This window comes from Balaenoptera acutorostrata, chromosome 17 (assembly GCF_949987535.1).
Source record: "Balaenoptera acutorostrata chromosome 17, mBalAcu1.1, whole genome shotgun sequence".
NCBI lineage: Eukaryota > Metazoa > Chordata > Mammalia > Artiodactyla > Balaenopteridae > Balaenoptera > Balaenoptera acutorostrata.
The window spans coordinates 39,773,655-39,794,668 of record NC_080080.1 but is presented as its reverse complement, the minus strand read 5'-3'; the positions used below and the strand labels follow the sequence as shown (position 1 = coordinate 39,794,668).

The following is a 21,014-nucleotide window of genomic DNA, read 5'->3' as shown; positions in this document are numbered from 1 at the left end:
TTCTTCTTCAGATTTTTTTTTTTTTCTACTGTTTGGTGTTACTCATTTGATCTCTTTGATGTGTGATAGGAGGAAGACAGTAGTTATGTAATTTTCACTGAACAGTCTTCCCTGAGTTATTAAATATATTTGTTCTATATCTTATCTGTCATCAGCTGCAGATTGTGAAATGCCCTGATAGAAACTTTGAATTCAGGGCTCCTGCATTACTCAGCTCTTCCTCAGTAATGCAGGGATAACACACAACCCCCAATCTCTATGGCTTGCAACCACTAAGATTTATGTCATGTGTATATGTATATGTATATATATGATATATATGTGACATATATGTGTGTGTGTGTATATATATATATATATAAAGTTGGTAGTGCCTTTGTTTCTGCCTCAGTTATCTCTTTCACTCCAGGATCCAGGCTGAAGGAGAAACCCCCATCTGGAACATGCCATTCTTGTGGCTGAAACATAAAGGGCTCTTAGCGACAGTCAAAACTTGCAATGGCTCTTAAAGTTCCTGCTCAGCTGTGACCACACACACTGGTCATTCACATTCCATTGGCCAGAGTGAGTCTCATGGGCAAGCCCAGTGTCACTGTGTTCCAAGAGAGACCCTGCAGTTTACAAGGCAGTTGATGGGCATGTGTCCTTCTTTTATAGAAAAGGGTAGAGAAAATAGTAGAATATAACATAGATGTAAGTTTAGGTAGGGCCAATGGCATCTTTTTCTATAGTGGCCTGTTCTTCTGATGCTACTCAGAAAAGTCCCATCCCTGCTTCTCTCGCCTTCTGTACCCTTTGCCGCCAAAGTAGACCCATGAAACCTACTCAGCTTCTCTGCACAGCCTTATGTGGGGTCTGCCTAAGTTATTGCTTTAGTCAAAACTGACAAGAAGTCACACAGCCTCTGGAGCTGTCTGACCTGATAAAGACTAGCTCTGCTCTGAGCCAAGAGGCTCCACATTTGCTGAAGTCATCGCTACTATTTCTGTTTTATTCCTGGTAATTGCTTGAAATGGAGTTTAAAATAAATCATGTATTTATTGCTTATACTTATTCTATATGTGTCCAGAACCCTTGCATACCTACTCTTGTCTTACAATGCTTTCTAACACACAGAGCAATTTTCACCTCTATCATCTCATACAATGCTCCCATGAATCCTGGTGGTATCAACGTCATTGTGATTCCCATGTTATAGGCTGGGGAAAGTTAAGCAACTTATTCAGGATCAAAGACTAGTGAGCTTTGTAGCCAGGACATAATGATGGACACTTTTTGTTACTGATAAAGAAAATACCCTGTTTTAAGTATATCTTGAAGAACGCATAATGTAATATATAAATACTTTTGTTTGTAAAAATGTTTGAGAGTAAGATCCTTGTTTTACCAATAGGGTTCACCTTATTCAGACAGAGAAAGACAAATATAGTATGATACTGCTTATATGTGGAAGCTAAAAAAAAGGGTACAAATGAACTTGTCTACAAAACAGAAATAGAGTTACAGATGCAGAAAACAAACTTATCATTACCAGGGGTATGGCGGGGGAGGGATAAATTGGGAGGTTGGGTTTGACATATACACACTACTGTATATAAACAAGGACCTACTGTATAGCACAGGGAACTGTACTCAGTACTCTGTAATGACCTGTGTGGGAAAAGAATCTAAAAAAGAGTGGATGTATAACTGATTCACTTTGCTGCACACCTGAAATGAGCACAACATTGTAAATCAGCTTTTATTTATTTAATTTATACTCCAATAAAAATTAAAAAACAAAAACAAATTTAAAAATTGTCCTCTTCATTTTGAATGATCTGATCACTAAATTTCAGTTTACGTACAACTTTCCCCAGGAAAACAATCATTATATAGATTGAACAGTATAGTTAGTGGAATGCAAAACTCCACGAAATCAGTTTCCCCATCAAAGTAAATGGTGTCCCTTCCATACTATCGCTCAAAGTGGTTCACTATTCTTTTTCTCTACTGCCCTGCCTTACTCCAAGCCACTGTCACCTCCCAGCCAAAATGTGGCAGTGGTCCCCTAAATAGCCCTCCTCCAAGCCCACCTCCTTTCTTTCTTTTTTTTTTTTTTAAGAAATTCACGTTCTTTTATTTATTTATTTATGACTGTGTTGAGTCTTCGTTTCTGTGCGAGGGCTTATCTCCAGTTGCGGCGAGTGGGGGCCACTCTTCATCGCGGTGCGCGGGCCTCTCACTGTCGCGGCCTCTCCCGTTGCGGAGCACAGGCTCCAGATGCGCAGGCTCAGTAATTGTGGCTCACGGGCCCAGTTGCTCCGTGGCATGTGGGATCTTCCCAGACCGGGGCTCGAACCCGTGTCCCCTGCATTGGCAGGCAGACTCTCAACCACTGCGCCACCAGGGAAGCCCCCACCTCCTTTCTTTACCTCTTCCAAGCCTCCTTCCATCACACTAAGCCTAGTGATATTTTCTAACTGTAAATCTGAATGTGCCTGACTTCTCTATCCCCACCCAAATTCCTTAGTACAGCTACAGGGCTCCCATGTGATATCGCCTACACACCACCAGCCTCCTCTCATGCCATTCTCTCCCTCACTCTCTGCTTACTGTAATCTCAGTGCTCTCCTCCCTCCCGCCTCCCCCCAGCCTCCCTGCCAATGTCCCCTAGCCCATTAGCACTCATTTCTGGATCTCACCTTCTCAGCAAAGCTGGCGAGGCCTCCTGGGCCATGGTAACGAGTCCTGTTTCAGTCTACAGAAACTCACCTCTGTATCCCCACTATCACTACGGCCTGTGGATTTTACTCCTTAAATACCACTGGAAGCTGACCGAGGTACACAGTACCTTACGGCTACTCACTTTACCAGATATATTAGATGACAGTGGTTTTTGCAAAAGCCCTCGCTCACCCACACCAATCCCTGTTACAAGGAAATATCCAGTGTTCCGGGAGAAAGCAACCACTTCAAACATGGTTCAAACAAACCATGTTTCAAAGCAACTGTGTTTCAAACACAATACACCTCATTTTTAGACTATAAATGCTCCCTTTGATAATTGCTAAAATTAATCAAGGTACCCAAAAGTGTGACTGCCTTTCCTGCTGTGGAAGCAGTTTGGATTCTAAGTGATCAAATTGCTAAGGATTGGTCTGTTCCCTGTGCTTGTGGCTGCTGGATGTTGCTGAACTGGATCTCTGGACAACTTGAGTGGCCTACATTACATGTTGACTCAAACATAATGGTCCTAGGTTAGGCATCTCTCCAGCAAATGACCAAGTGTGTAAATTCTGTATTTTAGAGGTCAAGGTAGACAAGCTGCCTTGCTTGTGGCTCGTCCTCAAGTGTCAGTATGGAAAGATGGCTTTGTGGCATGCTGCTTCGCTGGGCACACGGCTGCCTTTTTAGAGATGATGATAATTTATTGTGTCCGTGGATTGTGATGAAGTCAGGTCTGGGCTCGCTCGCAAGGTGGACGGACCAGGTTTGATTTGAGCCCACTCTCAGGAGCCACTTTGGAGAGGGTGGGTCACAGTCGTTTGCAGCTGTGCTTTGCCTCTTGCTCTTCTAACTTGGACTCAACTAATAGCTGAGTTTAATCATCTTTTCCTGAAAATTATTTCAAGGAGACTGTTTTGCTTGCCTTCTTGGAATTCAAAGAATGACAGGGGTCCATAAATATCTTGGTTAAAGCTAGAAGATTTTAGAATGCCCCACTGTCTGTTTTGGGGCATGGCAGGAAGCCTCCTATTCACTGTAAAGGAATAGGTGTTTCATCTGTTTTTGTGTTCCCTTCTTTGTTCTTTACCTGGGAATGCCCTTTTCTTTATTATCAGGCTATTAAAATCTTCTAAGACCCACTTAAAGTTTTACCTTATTGGAAACTTTCTAGATTACCCTCAGTCAGAATTGATACTGATTTATGTTATTTTTTGTGTGTGTGAAATTTTACTTTGTACTTTCATTTAGCACTTGTGACATTCTGTGCTCTTTTTAAAGTTATTGCTTACCTATTTTTCTTCCCCAGATTATAGAGTTTTTGAGGATAGGAGTGGAACTGATCAAATTCACATCGTCCCCAGTGCTCAGCACAAAGCCCACCCAGTAGGAGGGCTGTACATTTGTTGAATGACTTTGAATCTTTAAAGCTAGTTCTTCCATGAAAAGGGTGTTGCACAATCATAATACATTCCATAAACAAATGGACGCTCAGAAAGTACTGTTCTGAGGTTCTTTCTTTTATCTGCCTTGCCACGAATTTGCAATTTCCTTACCACTTCTGGTGAAAACAATGAGTTTCTGAGAACGACTCTTACCCTTTCTCCATAACTGAATTCATGGAAACCAGCCATTTCATTGGACCTAGTTATCTTGTATGGTGCATTTGGCAAAAGACTACATGGTAAGAGTAAGACACTAGGCTTCCTTCTGGGTGGGGCTGGAGTAACTCCTGCTTGGGGTGAAGTCTTCCGAAATCAGAATCAATTTCCTAAGACTTACCACATTGAATTGAGCCCCAGAGACATGTTTTTCTGTCTGTAGTCTTTTAATAGTAGAAAACATTATAAAATTCTCACTTCACTATCTTCCTGTTCTTAACTGTTCTTGGGAGGAGTCAGGTCAGAAGAGACTGAGATTAGAGTCTGTGTATCACATTCTCCATAGAGTAAATATCCAAGCCAACACCACAGCAGTCAGCATCTGTTGCATAGGGTAAGTCGTTTAAAAAAAAATAAATTGGTCAATTTTGAAAATTAGGTATGGAGAATAGAAGGGAACCTGAGAATTTTTATACTATTTTTTGTGATGTAATCAGCTGTAGCCAAGAGAGTCACTTTATAATATGAATATAGCTTCAGTCTTACATTTTCTTCAGAATGAACTGCCATAATCCTTTTCATTACTCTAAAAGTCTGATGACTCTTGTCTTAGAGTGAAGCATCCCTCCCAAACTCCCCTATGAGTAGATTGGGACCTAGTGAGATAACAGCACTCTGATTTACGAGCAAGACCCTGAGTAGACTGAGAAAAAATAACTGAAAACTTAGGCAGGCTTTTGTATACTTATTTATGTTTCTTCTTATTCCTCTTAAAATGAAAATCCTGAGCTTTTCTTTAGATATATTTTACATCTGTGAAAGAAGATAACAATGCAGTTAATAGGAGGAGCGTGATCCTTGGGTTCAGATGACCAACAACTCTCAGTTTCAGCACCTCATAGTTGTGTAAACTTATTTCTATGCACTTCAGTGTCTTCCTAATAACTACTTTGCAGAGTTGCTGTGAACACAAGTATAAACATTAGATATTCAAATATGGCTATTATTATTATTATTATTATTATTATTATTTTTAATATATTGTTCTAAGTGCTGGAGTTGCTTTATTTATTTTATTTTATTATTTTTTTAAAATTGTATTTATTTTTAAATTTATTTATGGCTGTGTTGGGTCTTCGTTTCTGTGCGAGGGCTTTCTCTAGTTGTGGCAAGCGGGGGCCACTCTTTATCACGGTGCGCGGGCCTCTCACTATCGCGGCCTCTCGTTGCAGAGCACAGGCTCCAGACGCGCAGGCTCAGTAATTGTGGCTCACGGGCCCAGTTGCTCCGCGACATGTGGGATCTTCCCAGACCAGGGCTCAAACCCGCGTCCCCTGCATTGGCAGGCAGATTCTCAACCACTGCGCCACCAGGGAAGCCCGGCTATTAATATTATTATCAATTATGCTGACCTACAGAAATATCCAAGTTCCTTGGAAGTATACATTTTTGGGAAGTGAGTAGGGATGGGGTATTATTACACTTTTATTTTTGGTTTCTTTTTATTCATTCAGTATATGCATGTGTACATGTGTGTATTTGTGCCTATAAGTGTGTGTGAGTGAATTTCACATATTACATGTCAGGTACCACTTCAGGCACTTTGATAACATTAATGAATAAAATAGACAAGAATTTTCACCCCCCTCCCATGGAGCTTACCTTACTGTAGTGAATGCAGCTGGAAGCTGATAACTGATATTGAAAAATTAAGCCAGAAAAGCGGGATGGGGGTTAGGAGTGGGTTATAATTATTAATAAGGAGGTCGGGGCATCTGATACTGGTTTTGCGTTCTTTGAGGTTTTCATGTACTAGCTTTTGGAAGGGGGGCATTGGAAAAAGGGAGATGAGAGGACAGAAAAGAATAGGAGCCTGCTGACTTGTAGGAGAGCAGAAGCATTTCCTTTGTGTAAAATGTGTCAAAACAGAAACTAATATGGAAGAGTGAAGTTTTCCAGATGGCCTGGTTTTATTTTATTCAAATTTGAGGAAAAATCTTCCTTAAATATTTTGTACACACCCTGCCTTCCCAAACAATGGGTACTGAATATAGTCTGCCTGGTCTGTGACTGCCACTTCTGTTACTGAACTGTTGTGAAGCAAGTCCCTCAGGGCCAGCAGAGATGCTTTTGGCTACTTGCCTACATAATGGCTGAACCTGCAGGGATTGTGAGTTCTACATAGCAGCCACTATGTACATATGGCTATTTAAATTTAAATATAAATTAATTAAAATAAATGACATTAAAAATTCAGTTTCTGAGTCACATTAGTCACATTTCAGGTGTTCAATAGCCACATGTGTCTAATGGCTACTGTGTTAGCCCAGATACAGAACATTTCCGACATTGCAAAGAAATCTGTAAGTGTGTATTTGTTATGTTTCATGTTCCTGTCTCTGACATTGTTTTTTGTGGTACTGCTATCAGCTTCCAAACCTATCTCTTCTTTTTGATTTGTTGTGTCTTATAGTTCATAGGTTTAAGCACTAGATTTAGAATTTTATATAAAGTAAGGGTAACTAGGCTCTAAGAACAGAAGAGCTTTCTTATGTTCAAGTATCTGAGTTTTCATACTTGGAATTTATATTTCTATTCTGACTGCCCCAGGACCTTTTTTTGCTTGGTTATTCTGGTGCAGCTGTGCTCTGGGTGGTCAGAGAGTCAGACTGCTGAGTTATTGTGGGAGAAGCGCTATCAAACTTTAAAGGTAAATTACACTTTTTTGGAAATGCTTTAGACCCAGTCAATGGTCCCTTGTTTGGAGCAGTGCCATTTAAGGAAAGTTTATTGACTGACTTCCTACACATATACCAAGCACTATGCTAGGCCCAGGAGATACAAACAAAAGTGAACATGTCCCCAAACCCTGAGGAGTTCACAGTTTAGGTGGTAGAGAGAGTCATAAATAAACCGTTTCATTGTCTAGTGCCCAGGTATGAACTTTCCTCTGAAAGTCCAGAGGAGAGTGGTGCATGAACCAGCCTTTCTGGAGATGGAGGGAGGGGGATGAGACAAGAGGCCAGAGGCCTTGGGAACCCTCCCTAAAGTAGTGATTTTCTTTTTCCATCTATTTCTTTTATTTTTATTTTTTAATTGGAGTATAGTTGATTTACAATGTTATGTTTCAGGTGTACAGCAAAGTGAATCAGTTATACATCTGCATCTATTCATTCTTTTTTTAGATTCTTTTCCCATATAGGTTATTACAGAATATGGAATAGAGTTGGAGGGAGTGATTCTTAAATGGCATCCTGAGGCATAAATAGGTGTTAGTCACATGACAAAGTTAGGAGAATAGGGTCAACAAGACATGATGTACCACAGCATGAACAAAGATGCTGAGAAGTGGACTGGCGTGGTGCAAGTGGGAACTTTTAAGTTGAGTATTGATAGAATTTAAAATAAAAGGGAACCTGTGTCTATAGAGATAGATAGGCTTTGATTGGTTTGTTGAAGTGATGGGTAATCAGCAGAGGGGTTAGGGGGATGGTGACATCGGCTCATCTGACTTTTCAGCAGTTCAAGTTGTTCACCCTGGCAGCTCTGTGGCAGTTAAATTTGAGGGAGTTGGGCTGGAGGCCGGGACACTGGTGGTGGTGGGTGGAGGAGGAGGAATTCGTAGCAGTCCAACAGAGAGATAACCAGGGCCTGATGTGAGAGGGTGTGAATGTGGTGGAGCAGAGGACCTGCTTTTAATCAACACTTAAGGGGTAAGATTATCAGTATTTGAGGACTGATGAGATCTGGAGGATGGAGGAGACAGAGGAATCAGAGATGACGCTAAGCTTTCAGGAAAACAGATTAATTTGAACACTTCTTCCAAGTTCATGGTGATAGGTTTTGACCTATAGCTTCTACTAGTGTTCTGCATTGGCAACTGGTGTCTAGGTTAGGTTTTGGCTCTTTAGGACTCCATCACTCACATTTGTTAAAAGAACTTGAACCACAAACTATAGTGAAGCTCTACCCTTGTATGACTTTAATTTTGCAGTGGCCTATGAAAATTTATAGAAATTTGGCTTCATTTCTAGTGGCTCCAATCCAGATGCCAAAATTACCCTGTTGCTGGGACACCCCTTGGGTGGACCATTGAATCTGTTATTCATTAGAAACAGCTGAAAACCATCAACAAAATTCCTGTGCTATGCCAACAATAACACCAGTCAAATTTCAAGGTAACTCCAGGTTTCAGAAAGTTATGAATCTCAAAATCTGTCTAGCTGAACCCTTATTTGTATTTTTACACATATTTATCATGTGAAAAAGCTAGTGGCGTCCTTACTTTTCATAATTGTACATTGCTTTCTTTAGATTATAAATTAAATTCTGAGTTCCGAATGTTGGTGGAGACATGCTTATGGATCTGCAGTCAATCACATTAAAGTGAAAGTACAAATTCAGTCCGGATGGTGGAAGTTGGAGAGGAGCCAGCCCAAAGGGTCCATTGTGATGGGGTCCATATTGGAAGCAAGAATTCTCTCATATCTGCAGTGCATTTTAAAAGGATTTTCCAAGTAACAGTTACTATTTTAATGACGTGTGTTAAGCTTCCAGAAGAACCCAGTTCTCTAGTTTGCAAAATTAAAGAAGTATGCCAAATCTATGTTGATACTTGGGTTTTACTGACATATTTCACGACTGCATGGCTAAAGCCATAAAACAGTAGGTGCCTGACACTTTATTTTAGATCGTTATATTTAGCTACTGCATCTGGCCTTTGTTGCTAAATATTTTTTTCTTGTCACACTAACTACTCCATCAAATTGAATCTTCAGTGGCCTGGCAGTTTTTGAATGACTTCTTGCAAGCTGTGAAATCCTGTTCCCTAATCAGGAAGATCTGGGCAAGTCTTGTGGTATGAGGAAATATGCCACATCTTTCTAAGTGAGACAACAGGATTATAGGACAATTATACAACATCTTCAGAATTTTTATCTGAAGACTAGTGATATGTTTGGTGATGAACAAGTACTATAAAGCGAGAGGCATGGAAAGTTTCCACATTCTTTAAATAAAAGGGTTTGGTACAAGGAAGAAAAGAAAACAAGCTGACTTTTTGTGGCTCTTGAGAAAGGTTACGTTAACCATTTGTTAAAAGTTGGATTTATGAAGATCATTGGCTTCTAAGAACATTCTTTATAAACTGCCATCATTTGTATGATGTCAGTGAAGGTTGTTTAGCAACATATCAAAATAGTTTTATGAAAAGATAAATATGTGTTTCATTAATCCCAAGGGGAGCTTTCTAAAATGCATTTTTAAAAATAAATAATTAGTGTCATTCTGTGGGAAAGAGGCAAAAAAAGACATCTTTTCAAGCAACTTGTGATTTAATAGCAGCTGGTCAAGTGAGTTGAAAAACCTTACGAGTCGTATATTTTTTGAATGCCTTTTCTCTTTCTTGGGAAACTGGCTAACCCCCAGAATCTTTCTCCCATGGCAAATGGCTCTGAAACTTTGATCTTTGCAAACCAGTTTGCCAGATGTAGTGGATAGAACATGTGTGACCTTTTGTGTGCCAGTTCCCCCTGGCTGATCGGAAACCATATGTTAACCTTGTATGACTTTTATTTGTAGGCATTACAGCAGAAGTTCTGGTGGTGACCTCTTTCGATGAACTGCAGAGAAGGGCCCCAGAGGCAAGAGGGAAGATTGTCGTTTACAATCAACCTTACACCAGCTACTCGAGGGCAGTGCAATACCGCGTCCAGGGGGCGGTGGAAGCTGCCAAAGTGGGGGCTTTGGCAACCCTCATTCGATCGGTGGCTTCCTTCTCCATCTACAGGTTGGTCATTATGTTCGTTTGAAATGCTTTCAAAGACCAGGGTTTTCCATCAAAGAGAAGCCCTTTTGAAATAAAAACAAACCAGTCAAAAGAAAATACTGATTGTTCATGGAACTTTTCCCCCTTTCTACATTTGTTCATTTGTTTGTAATATCTTTTTTGGCCTTTTCAGGATTCCAAGCATCATTTGTGCATTCCTCTACAAAGCTTTCCACATCCACGATGATCCCATAACATTCTATATATAACCAGTGTATTTTATATATTTTCATTGGAGGGAGAACTGAATTGACGTCTGCGTTTCATCAAAGATTCCTAAAGACTTCAGAGGCAGCCAGGCTTTTTTCCATTGTTGCTAGAGAAGTGAAATACAAATAAAGCAGGTTACAGGATAGGGGCCATCTATGGTGTAGTGGAAAGAGTTGAGGCAGCAGAGGACCTTGGATGTAGACCTGCTTCTGCTTCTGAAGAACCGTGAGGCCTTGGGAATGTTCTTTTTTTTTTTTAATTGAAGTATAGTTGATTTACAATATTATATTAGTTTCAGGTGTACAGCAAAATGATTCAGTATTTTTGCAGATTACACTCCATTATAAATTATTTCAAGATAATGGCTGTAATTCCCTATGCTATACAATATATTCGTGTTCCATATTTATTTTATACATAGTAGTTTGTATCTGTTAATCTCATACCACCTTGGGAATGTTCTTAAAACTCTTTGCGCCTCAGCATTCTTCTCTATTAATTGGTGATAATTAACAATAATACAGTTACAAAATTATTTTAAGATTGAATGAGGTAAATTTATGAAAGATACTTGATATTTATAAAGGTCTATTTTGAGGGCAGCGTAAGTTTTGTCTTCTTTGTATTTCTGATTGAGGTAATTGCAACATGCTTTATTGATCCTCAGTCGTAGGAGGAAATTCGGCATTGCAGTGGATAAAAAGTCCAAAAATTGACCTGCAGACATTGGGCCTAGTTTAATAGCTACATATCGTAGTGTCACATATCAAGGATAAAATATTTGAGAAACACGGATAAAAGAAGCACCATTTTAGTGTTGTAGCCTGGTCTCTCTAAGATAAAAAAAAAAAAGTAAAAATAATTGCAAATAGGGTTTATTTGAGTCTCAAGGCTAGATCTTTAATATCTTTTGTAAAGGAAGCATTCTTTATTCTGCACAATTGCTCTTTGGAGCTGGAGTCACAGATGCTTGACCTTAAATAATTAGCACCCTATGCCCTTAAAAATAACTGAGGACACATCAGCAACTAGGAAACCCAGTCAGAGGAGTTGTCCAAAAGGGCAGAGAAAAAGAAAGGGACATTTTTCTTTTATGGGGATAAGGTATCATCCCAGGGGAGGAAGATGGGGCATGCTAAAACCACTTGTTAGAAGTTTTATGAGAGAAAACCTAGTTACACTGATCTCACAGTGCTAAAAATAATGCTCTTTGTAGGGTCTTTAAAGTTTTGGTGACTAGTGAAATAATGATTGGACCGTATTCTTTTGGATGGTTACTCTTCCCCGGAGGGAAGTCCTGAAATGGCTAGCTTACTTCCCAGAATACCTCAATCACCCCTTAGAATAACACAGTCAGCAACTTGTGGCCGTTCACCATGATGTCACTGGTCATGAGATCTAAATTATGGAGCTACTCTGTTGCTTTGTGAAACTGGGTGAATGCCAGAAATATTTATTTAACAACTACTACTCATAAGACTAATAAACTCCCAGATGACTTAATGCACAGCAATCTGACAGGGTTCATTGACATTTTTTTCCCGGTATAATGAAGACATCTGGAAGCCCAGGCTGTAACCTAGGAACACCAGAAGAATTTTGTCCAGCAAAGGACTTAGAAATCTGTCGTTAGCCTCTAAGATTTGGGGTTGCCAACATGTAGTGTGCATTCAAGACATTTTTCTTAATATTTATAGATCCAGACTGATTATAATTTTTTCATTGATTTGATAGCCAGACATATTTCAGTGGGCTCTTAACTTTTATAACTCCATATTTTCAACATTTATGAATACAAAATAACATTGCTCTTTACATAGTACTTTAGAATCTTTCACGTACGTCATCTTATTTGTTCTGACAACAATCCAGTGGACCAAGGAGAAGGGGCATTATTATCCCCATTTTAAGATAAAGAAAGAAAAGTTCAGAGAATTCAGCATGTTAACATGTTTAAGTCTTGCATCTTGAAAAATGAAGATCAAAATGAAACAAACGGTCTCTTTGTCCACTTCAGGCTAAATTGTTTTTTAGAGCCAATTTTCCTTAAAGAGTATTCTATATTCCTATCTGTAATTTTTCATCCCTTATTCACTCTCCAGATCACTTTGACCTGGCTCTTCCAAATACTGAAATGGAAGTTGTTAAGGTCACAAATAGCTGCCTAGTTGAATATAATGGACATTTTTCAGGCCATCATCTTATTTCACCACTCTGAAGCATTCCTTATTATTGATTGCTTTTTCAATCTCTTCTTGGCTTCTATGACTTCTTTCTCATAATCTCTCTTTCTCTAGCTCCTGCTCTTTCCCTCTTTCCCACTTTCCCTTTTCTTCCCTGTTTCTCTGGCTTCTCACTGTTAATATTCTACCTGAGCAATCCCATCATGCTTATGACTTCAGCCCTAAGCATGGTGACCCTTTCCAAGCCCACCTCTTCTGTCCACTGCCTGAGCTCTAGGTCCATACATGTAACTACCTGCCGATTTGTCTTTTGGGTGTTCCATAGCTATCTCAGTTTCTTTTCTTTTCTTTTCCTTTCTTTTCTCTTCTCTTCCTTTTTTTCAAAATTGAACTCATTCTTTTACCTCTTTCTCCTGCATTTTCTTTCTCAGTGAAGAGAATGCCGTCTGTTCCGCCCTATAACTTAGATGGTCCTTGATTACTTTTTTCCTCTTCCCTTATCCATCATTTCTAGTAGCTACGACATCTCCTAGATTCTGCTCTTTATCAGTCATTTCAGCCAATGCATATTGAGCAGCTCCACCTCCCAACATCACCCCACACTCTACTAGTCAGGAATCACTAAGACTTCCCCAGTGCACCCCATTCCCTCCAAGTTTCACGACTTTGCAAATGCTTTCTGCCCTGCAACCTTCTATTCCCTTCTTCACTATCTCACACTGTCCTTCAAGATTCATCTTAAGTGTTTCTTCTTCTGGGGAGCCCTGCCTGATATCCAACTCCAGCCCAGGTGAGCTGCCTCTTTTGGGTATCCCACGTCATCCTGTTCATACTCTGTATCATAGTATCTTGGAGGTAGTTTGGGTTCACGCTTTGGTAGGGCAGACTAACTGTTGTAGCAAACAACTTAGACACCTAACACAATAGGAATCTCTTTCTTGCTCACATTATAGTTGCAGGAGGGTGTTCAGCAGGTGGACTTTTGCTCCTTTCCATCTGTGGCTCCATCACCTCTAAGAAATCAGAGTCCTCTGCAGGGTCCCCTGCATCCAGCTGGCAAATAAGGAACAGGAGAGAGAAAGTCGATAATCAAGGGGGAGGTTTTCTGTGGCCAGGCCTGGGTATGGCATACCTCACTGCTTACATTCCACCAGCCACGATGCAGTTACGTGGAGGCTGGGAAATTTGGTCTATCTTCATGCTCGCGGTGAAAGGAAAATGAGTTTGGTGAACAACTGTGCAGTCTGTTCCAATTGCCTGACTCAACACTAGACTGTAAGTTCCAGGAAAACATGGATCATACATTTTACCTCTGTGTCCCCATCATCTTGTATAATATTTGATACATGGCGGTTACTCTGGAAACGACTGTTGGAGGAATCCACTTGTCTGAGGTTATGTGCTCAGTCGTGGTAAGGTTCTTACAACAAGCCAGGTGACCCGATTCCTAGTGCTCTCTGATCAGACCGTGTAGCCTCTGTATAGTGAATTGAAATCAGCTTGAACTTTCGGGGCACTTTGCTCTGTATTTGGAGGAAAACATCCAGATGCCAATATGCCAGATTATATACCTTTTTTTCTGCCACAGTATTCACACACAATGATCTTTTGGGTCACCCTTAGCTCTATGGCAATGGGTTATGCTGGCTCCTGTTTAGGAAAAGCGTAGAAGTCAGCAACACTGGAGGACAGAATAGAAGTTTGTTGCTGCTTGATTTCAAAATTAGAGACTCTCCTAAAGGACAGGAAATGTGTTTTACCAATGTGACTTGACACCTGTCAATGCACTTATCAATATTTGTCAGCCATTTTAGAAGTACAACAGTCACATGCTTACATGACAGATGTCCTCAAAAGGCAGTCCATTACTTGTTGCCAGCATTATCTCTGGATTCTTTGTCGTTATTTCTCTGTATTCCCATTATTAGTGTTTTTGGGCTCAAATTTACTTCAAAGAGAAGATTTTTTCTTCATTGATGTTTTTATAATGCCTTTTCTCTTGTGCAATATTAAGTGTCAAGTGGGGACTATCTAATGGGGACTCCCATTAGATCTTTTTTAGTTTTTCTGTTTGTAAAATACATTTTGCCTTTGTCATAGGAGAATATTTTAAGGATAAATGTAATTGTAAGAGATTTAATTTCTGCAGAGGAAAGCTGCTCTACGGAACCACTTGCCTTACATTATTTCTCAAATTAATCATATTTTTTTAGTAAATATTTATTGAGAGCTTACCAGTTGCTCAGTAGTTGCCAGGTACTAGGGTTGCTAAGATGAATGTTAGACATGTTTTTGGTTCCTCAGAAATATTCTGTCTGGCTAAAAGAGAGGAGGGTAAGCTTAAAATGTACATGATTAGTGTAATATATTTTACATTTAGTGCTAAATGCATGATTGAGGAAAGGGACAAAGAAAGGAAAATTTTTTAAAAAAACATTTATTTATTTATTTACTTTAATTAATTTATTTTTGGCCGTGTTGTGTCTTCGTTGCTGCATGTGGGCCGTCTCTAGTTGCGGCGAGCGGGCACTGCTCTTCATTGCGGTGTGCGGGCTTCTCGTTGCAGTGTCTTCTCTTGTTGTGGAGCACGGCCTCTAGAGCACAGGCTCAGTAGTTGTGGCACACGGGCTTAGTTGCTCTGTGGCATGTGGGATCTTCCTGGACCAGGGCTCGAACCCGTGTCCCCTACATTGGCAGGCAGATTCTTAACTACTGCACCACCAGGGAAGTTCCAAGAAAGGAAATTGACATTTATTAAACACCTACTTTGTTTATGCTTCTCCAAAGGCTTAAATAGTTTGTTTCAATTAATTCTTTATGCAACCCAATAGAAATAGATATTGTTATTGCTCTTTTACTGAGGGAGAAACAGAATGGTTAAATGGCTAGTCAAGTTGCACAGCTAACGAAAGAACCAGGATTCATACCCAGAGAGCCTTTGGCTCTAAATGCCATGCGCTTTAGATTTCATGCGCTTTAGATTTCATGCACTTTAGATTTAGCTGGAGAGCTAATGCTACAGGAGTCTAGAAGAGGTAGCAGAAGTCTGATGGGGGCTGGCTACATTGAGAATGTAGGTTTTGGGTGTACTCGGTGAAAAGGTTGAACTTGAACAAGAGGCAGGAGGTGGAAAGGCATTCTATACCTGATCAAGACAAGAAAGCGGGAGTGCATCATGCACTGGGTAATACACAAGTAGACCAGTTTGACTGGAGCAAGGTTTCATAGGAGATCAGAGAAATGAAATTTTGAGGTGAGAGGAAGAGACCAGCTTTATGAAGAATCCAAAGTACCAGGTTGGGGAGTTTTAAGTTTAATTAAGTTTACTGTGGAGGAAATGAGGAATCATTGATTGTGTTAGAGTTGGAGGGGGATGTTTTAGTGCATTTTTTCTCTAAGTATGGTCCCCGGAACATGTCAACCTCACCTGGGAGCTTATTGATTTGCAAATTGTCAGGCCCCACTTGAGACCCATTAAATTAAAACATGCTTGGGGTTGGGGTTTGTGGTTTAAACAGCCCTCCAGGTGATTCTGATGTATGTAAAAGTTTGGGAACTGTTTCAGAAAGATCAATCTGGTGACTGTAGATGATGTGCTTTGAGAAGGTAAGCCAGGACACTGATCTGATAATGCAGATGTGAAGTAATGAGGACATAGATGATGGCAATGGGGATGGAGAGAAAGAGACAGCAGGAGGGTGTTGGGCTGCACCCAGCAGGCCTTGCAATTGCCCAGGTGCAAGACTGAAGAAAAAGCCCAGAGACAGCAACAGAGACCACCACAGTTTATTGGATAGGAAGTCTTACAAGTCTGAAGCAAAGTGCTGGAGTGACACCCCACTGTGTACGGCAGACAGCAGGCAGGACAGGGCAGCAGTTTTTTGCTACTTGGGGGAAGAGGAGGCTACCAGTTATAGGGGGACCTGATGTCACGTTGGCTCATCAGTTACCGGAGAAACCAGAAGCTGGGGCAGGAGGCAAGCACTTAGGCAGTTGCTGATTGAGCCTTATGATTAGGAGAATTGGATAGTCATGTGAGTAGGTGTAGGTGAAGCAGGGACTGGTCGATCAGGGGATATACAGAGAGCAAGAGAACAGCCTGAAAAAATTATCAAAACTTGGGGACTGGCTGCATTTGAAGGGAGGAAGGAGGAGGAGTCAAAGTTTACAGTAAGGCAAGGACTGAACACCAAAGGCTGAATCTGCATTCAGTGCAGACCGATATTTAAAAATCATGAGTTTTATGTCAAGATAGTGGTGTGTGGTTTTTAGAGAAAGAACTATAGCTGGGGGTGACGTCTTGTATTTTCTGTAAGGCGAACTTCAGCCTATTGGATTAGCCACCGAGTCCTTTCCGTTGATGGGATGTGCCTTCTCCAGTCTGCCGCAGTTTCCAGGTTTCCCTCTACCCAGCTTGGGGACTAGAGAATGATGAGAGACAGAGGGGTCAGAAGAGGGAACCCGTATGCAGGCAACATGACCAGTTTGGTTTTTAGACATTTGGAGTTTGAGGTGGCTGTGAGATAGTCCCATTAATCTGGCTTTTATATTCTGTAAGAAAACAGTTGAGCATTTTCATTTCTCTATTATCTACTTTTTGGATCACCCAAGGCAATTTAAAATTCTAGGCTGGCTTCCTTGCAGTGCGGTACACCCTGGGACTTCTGCCTCCTGCTTTCTCAACCTGCGAGCTCAAGAATGCAAGTAATTTTTATATTAGGCCAAACAAAATATAATTCAGAAAGTAACTCTACTGAGGCCAAATTGCCTGTTGTACTCCCATTGCCAAATATACATTTTTTTCCTTGTTATTTTCTCCACTGCCCCAGATAATTGAACTCAGACTGTAAGTTGTAATCAGCTAAGGACGCAAAAGGCTCTCCTTTCACTTTACTGTGAAAATTGCATCACCACACTGGGTAAAAAGCATTGAGGTGGGAATGAGCTGTTGATAGAACTTGTCTTTGTAACTACTACTGGTTTATGTCTTATGCCACTTGGCCTTTGTATACTGTATTGATAGATACAATGAGGAGGAGGCATAGAGAAGCAATCCAGTTTGAAGATAAGATCTGATTAAACATTCAGCTGGAGAGAAAGATGAGTGAATCCAGGTGATGTTTATGGAGAATGTTAGACCATCTGGTGAGAGAGCTGTGAGAAAGTATATAAATCAGTCCCTATAATGATAATTAATACAGAGTCGATAAGTGGCATAATTGAAGCAATGGTTGGGCTACATCATAGAGTTAAATAGCTTCAAAGAGGTTTCTGATTAAAACCATTACAATTTATAACACATTCTTCATCTTAAGAAAGCATCTTGGTGAGATTTTAACATGAACATTTTTGTAATCAGAGGACCAGTTTAAAACATTCAGAGCAGAGGTGAAATGTCTTAAGAGGTCTATTTTAGATGATTTTTAAAAGCCAGTTTATTCTCTGAGAGTAAAAAAGCTTGTCCCCCTCCCCTTGTTTTTTAATGGGAGAGAAATTAACGCTGCTACTTTACACTTAGACTGTCTTGGATCTTTGATGTCCTGGTGGTTTGGTTCCTTGGTGTGACCTTAGCGTAATTAGCTATCAAGCTTGATTTAAGTTGTTTTGAAATATTTTTGCAATTTGGGGGGCATACGTGCCTGCTGGTGATTACAAAATAAGGAAAATATCACTGTGACTCAACATGGTACAACTGGGCTAGCCTTGATTAGTAGGTTCTTTTCCTTCCTTATTTTGTTTTTGCTTAATTCACTCTGAGGCTCATAACAGATGCACAGTAATCAAGCAGAATGCCAATTCTCATCATTTATGCAGGTGGAGGGCCACTGTGCTCCCAAGGGGGGAAACCAGAGAAGACCCACATTGAACACTGCATTTTTTTCTTCTCATCATCTTTTTTTTTTTTTCCTCTCTCTCTGATTTTTTAAAATTAATTAATTTATTTTTGGCTGCATTGGGTCTTTGTTGCTGTGCGCGGGATTTCTCTAGTTGGCGGCGAGCGGGGGCTACTCTTCGTTGCGGTGCGCGGGCTTCTCATTGCGGTGGCTTCCCTTGTTGCAGAGCACGGGCTCTAGGCGTGTGGGCTTCAGTAGTTGTGGCTCGCAGGCTAAGTAGTTGTGGCATATGGGCTTAGTTGCTCCGCGGCATGTGGGGTCTTCCCGGACCAGGGCTCAAACCCGTGTCCCCTACATTGGCAGGCAGATTCTTAACCACTGCGCCACCAGGGAAGCTCTCTGATTTTTGAAAGGCAGATTCTTTGTTTAGAAGGCCTTTGTTAGAAATTCCAAAATGTCCTTTAATCACTGAGTTATTATTGCTTCAGGTAGTGTGACAGGTATGCAACTTCGTAATGGACACACTTGGGCAGTATACTTCAGAGCCTCAGTTCTGGAGTCACAGTGCCTGGGTCTTTGCTCAGCCTCTTGACAGATGTGTGACCTTGCCACATCATGTAAACTCTCTGAACCTCAGTTTCACCTGTAAAATGGGGTGAGGATTAAATGTGAGGATTAATCGGGCATTTTGTGAGGATTAAATGAGATATTATTATTGCCTGACACATAGTAAGTTTTGCATACATGTACTCTTATTATGTAGTCTTGCTAAGTAATGACTGGATATGCTTATTGAATAAAAGAGGAAGAAAGAGAGGGACACACGGAGCGAGGGAGGGAGGGAAGGAGAAAGAGAAGAACAGAAGGAAGGAAGGAAGACAGGTAGGAAAGAGGGAGGGAAGAGAGAGAAAGAAGAACTTAATTTACTTAATATCAGTATTGTAATTGCTGCTGCCTGGCTGGGAGACAACCCTTAACATCGTATTGCCATGGTGATCTCCATCTGTTTAGCTTATTCGAACTCTGTTGGGGTTGTGTGTTTACTGGTCTGTTTTTCTTTCTGGATTGGAAGTTCTCCTGGGGATATACTGTGTGTCTTACTCATCTCAGTGTCTCCAGGCTGTGCTCAATGCCTGGCACACAGTATTGCTGGAACGAATGAATAAAAAGAGTTAGAGGCAACCTATCAGGTTTGGCTAACATGTAAATTCAAGGTGTCACCGTTTCACATTCATAAAAGTTGGATAATAATATAGATGAGGTGACTAACCTTTTGAATAGCTACTTATCAAAAATAGAATCTCTGGAATCTGAAAGGAGACTATATAGTTATGTAAATTTTGGTAAAGAATTGCAAACTGCTATTACTTTGGTGCTTTGTAAGGCTGCTATAATTAATGTTCTGTTTGCTTTCTTAGGACGGACTGTCATTTTTCATCTGCTTATAACCTTGATATAAAAATTTATTCTCGGTTGATATTTTGCATTCATAATTTTAAAATATTTATAAATGTTCACCTTCTATTTTCCAGCTTTCTGATTTTCGAAAGCACAAGCTTAAGAACCACATCATGTTTTTCCAAATCTGTAGTGGTAAAAAGAAATTAATGCATTTTGAATTCAGGTTTCAGGATTATGACAATGTTGTTTGCTTATGCAGTGCCCTTTGAAAAATGTCTAGTGTAGCATATGAACCAAAATAATCCCCAGTAGCCTCAAGTCAGCCTTTTACTATTGCATGTGCTTTTGTTCTCTCTCTCTCGTCAAAGCTGAAGACCATTCCAAAGGTCCTCTTGCATCCAACTGTCCCTTTGGCTTCTTTAGCCCCCTGGAGAAAGTACCAATCAGAAGGTACTGCCAGGAAGACTGGAGATTAACAAAGGTAACAATATAGAGAGTGGGATTTGGAATCAGACAGACCTAGATTCAAATGCAGGTTTAGCCAATTAGAGGTTGTTTGAGTTTACATACGTTGTTTAATGTCCAAACCTGTTTGCTCATCTGTAACATGGGGAGAATACTGTTTACTTCATAGAGTTGTTGAGAGAATTATATAGGATCAAGATGTAGACCCTGACACATGGGAAGCAATCAGTGAATTATATAACTGACATCTTGTCTTAATCATGGTTGTTACCATCGTTATTATCATCGTTGGATAATGACAGGACTAAGCAGGTAGGTGGACGTGAACTGAAATATCTTAAAAAGCAGCAGCTCTGGAACTCTCCTCACTGTGTGCTCCAGAGACCGTGGTTCTGTTTATCTCCCGATTTCAGGAACCTACTCTTGTAGACTCCCTCAGTCTTTGGCTTAAAACTCTGTTCTGCTTTTTTTATCCTCTTTGACCTCACTTTGAATGCTCCGTACTGTTCTTGCATGTGGTGCCAAAGGTATAGTGACTCAGATCTGTGATCCATGGCCAGCTGACCAACATGCAGAAAGTGTTCTATTTAAACACCATCCAATCTATTTTCCACCTCAGGGCCTTTGCACTCACTAACCCTTCTGTCTGGAATGCTATTTCCCCCAGCTTTCTGTATGGCTGACTCCCTTTCAGTCTTCAGATGGGAAGTGAAAATTTCTCCCTGCAGGCCTTTCCTGACTTTCCTGAGTAGAGTAGCACTCTCGCTCAAATTCTGTTACCTCGCAC

General features: G+C 40.5%; 1 protein-coding gene across 6 annotated transcripts in view; it reads left to right on the top strand.

The window, feature by feature from the left end:
* Nucleotides 1-21,014, top strand: part of CPQ (carboxypeptidase Q) — a 505,229-nt gene that overhangs the window by 147,767 nt on the left and 336,448 nt on the right. For all 6 annotated transcript variants that reach the window (XM_057532254.1, XM_057532249.1, XM_057532253.1 and 3 more), the window contains exon 3: nt 9,888-10,095. In XM_057532254.1, the coding sequence (XP_057388237.1) occupies nt 9,888-10,095 (208 nt within the window). The remainder of the gene's footprint in view (nt 1-9,887; nt 10,096-21,014) is intronic.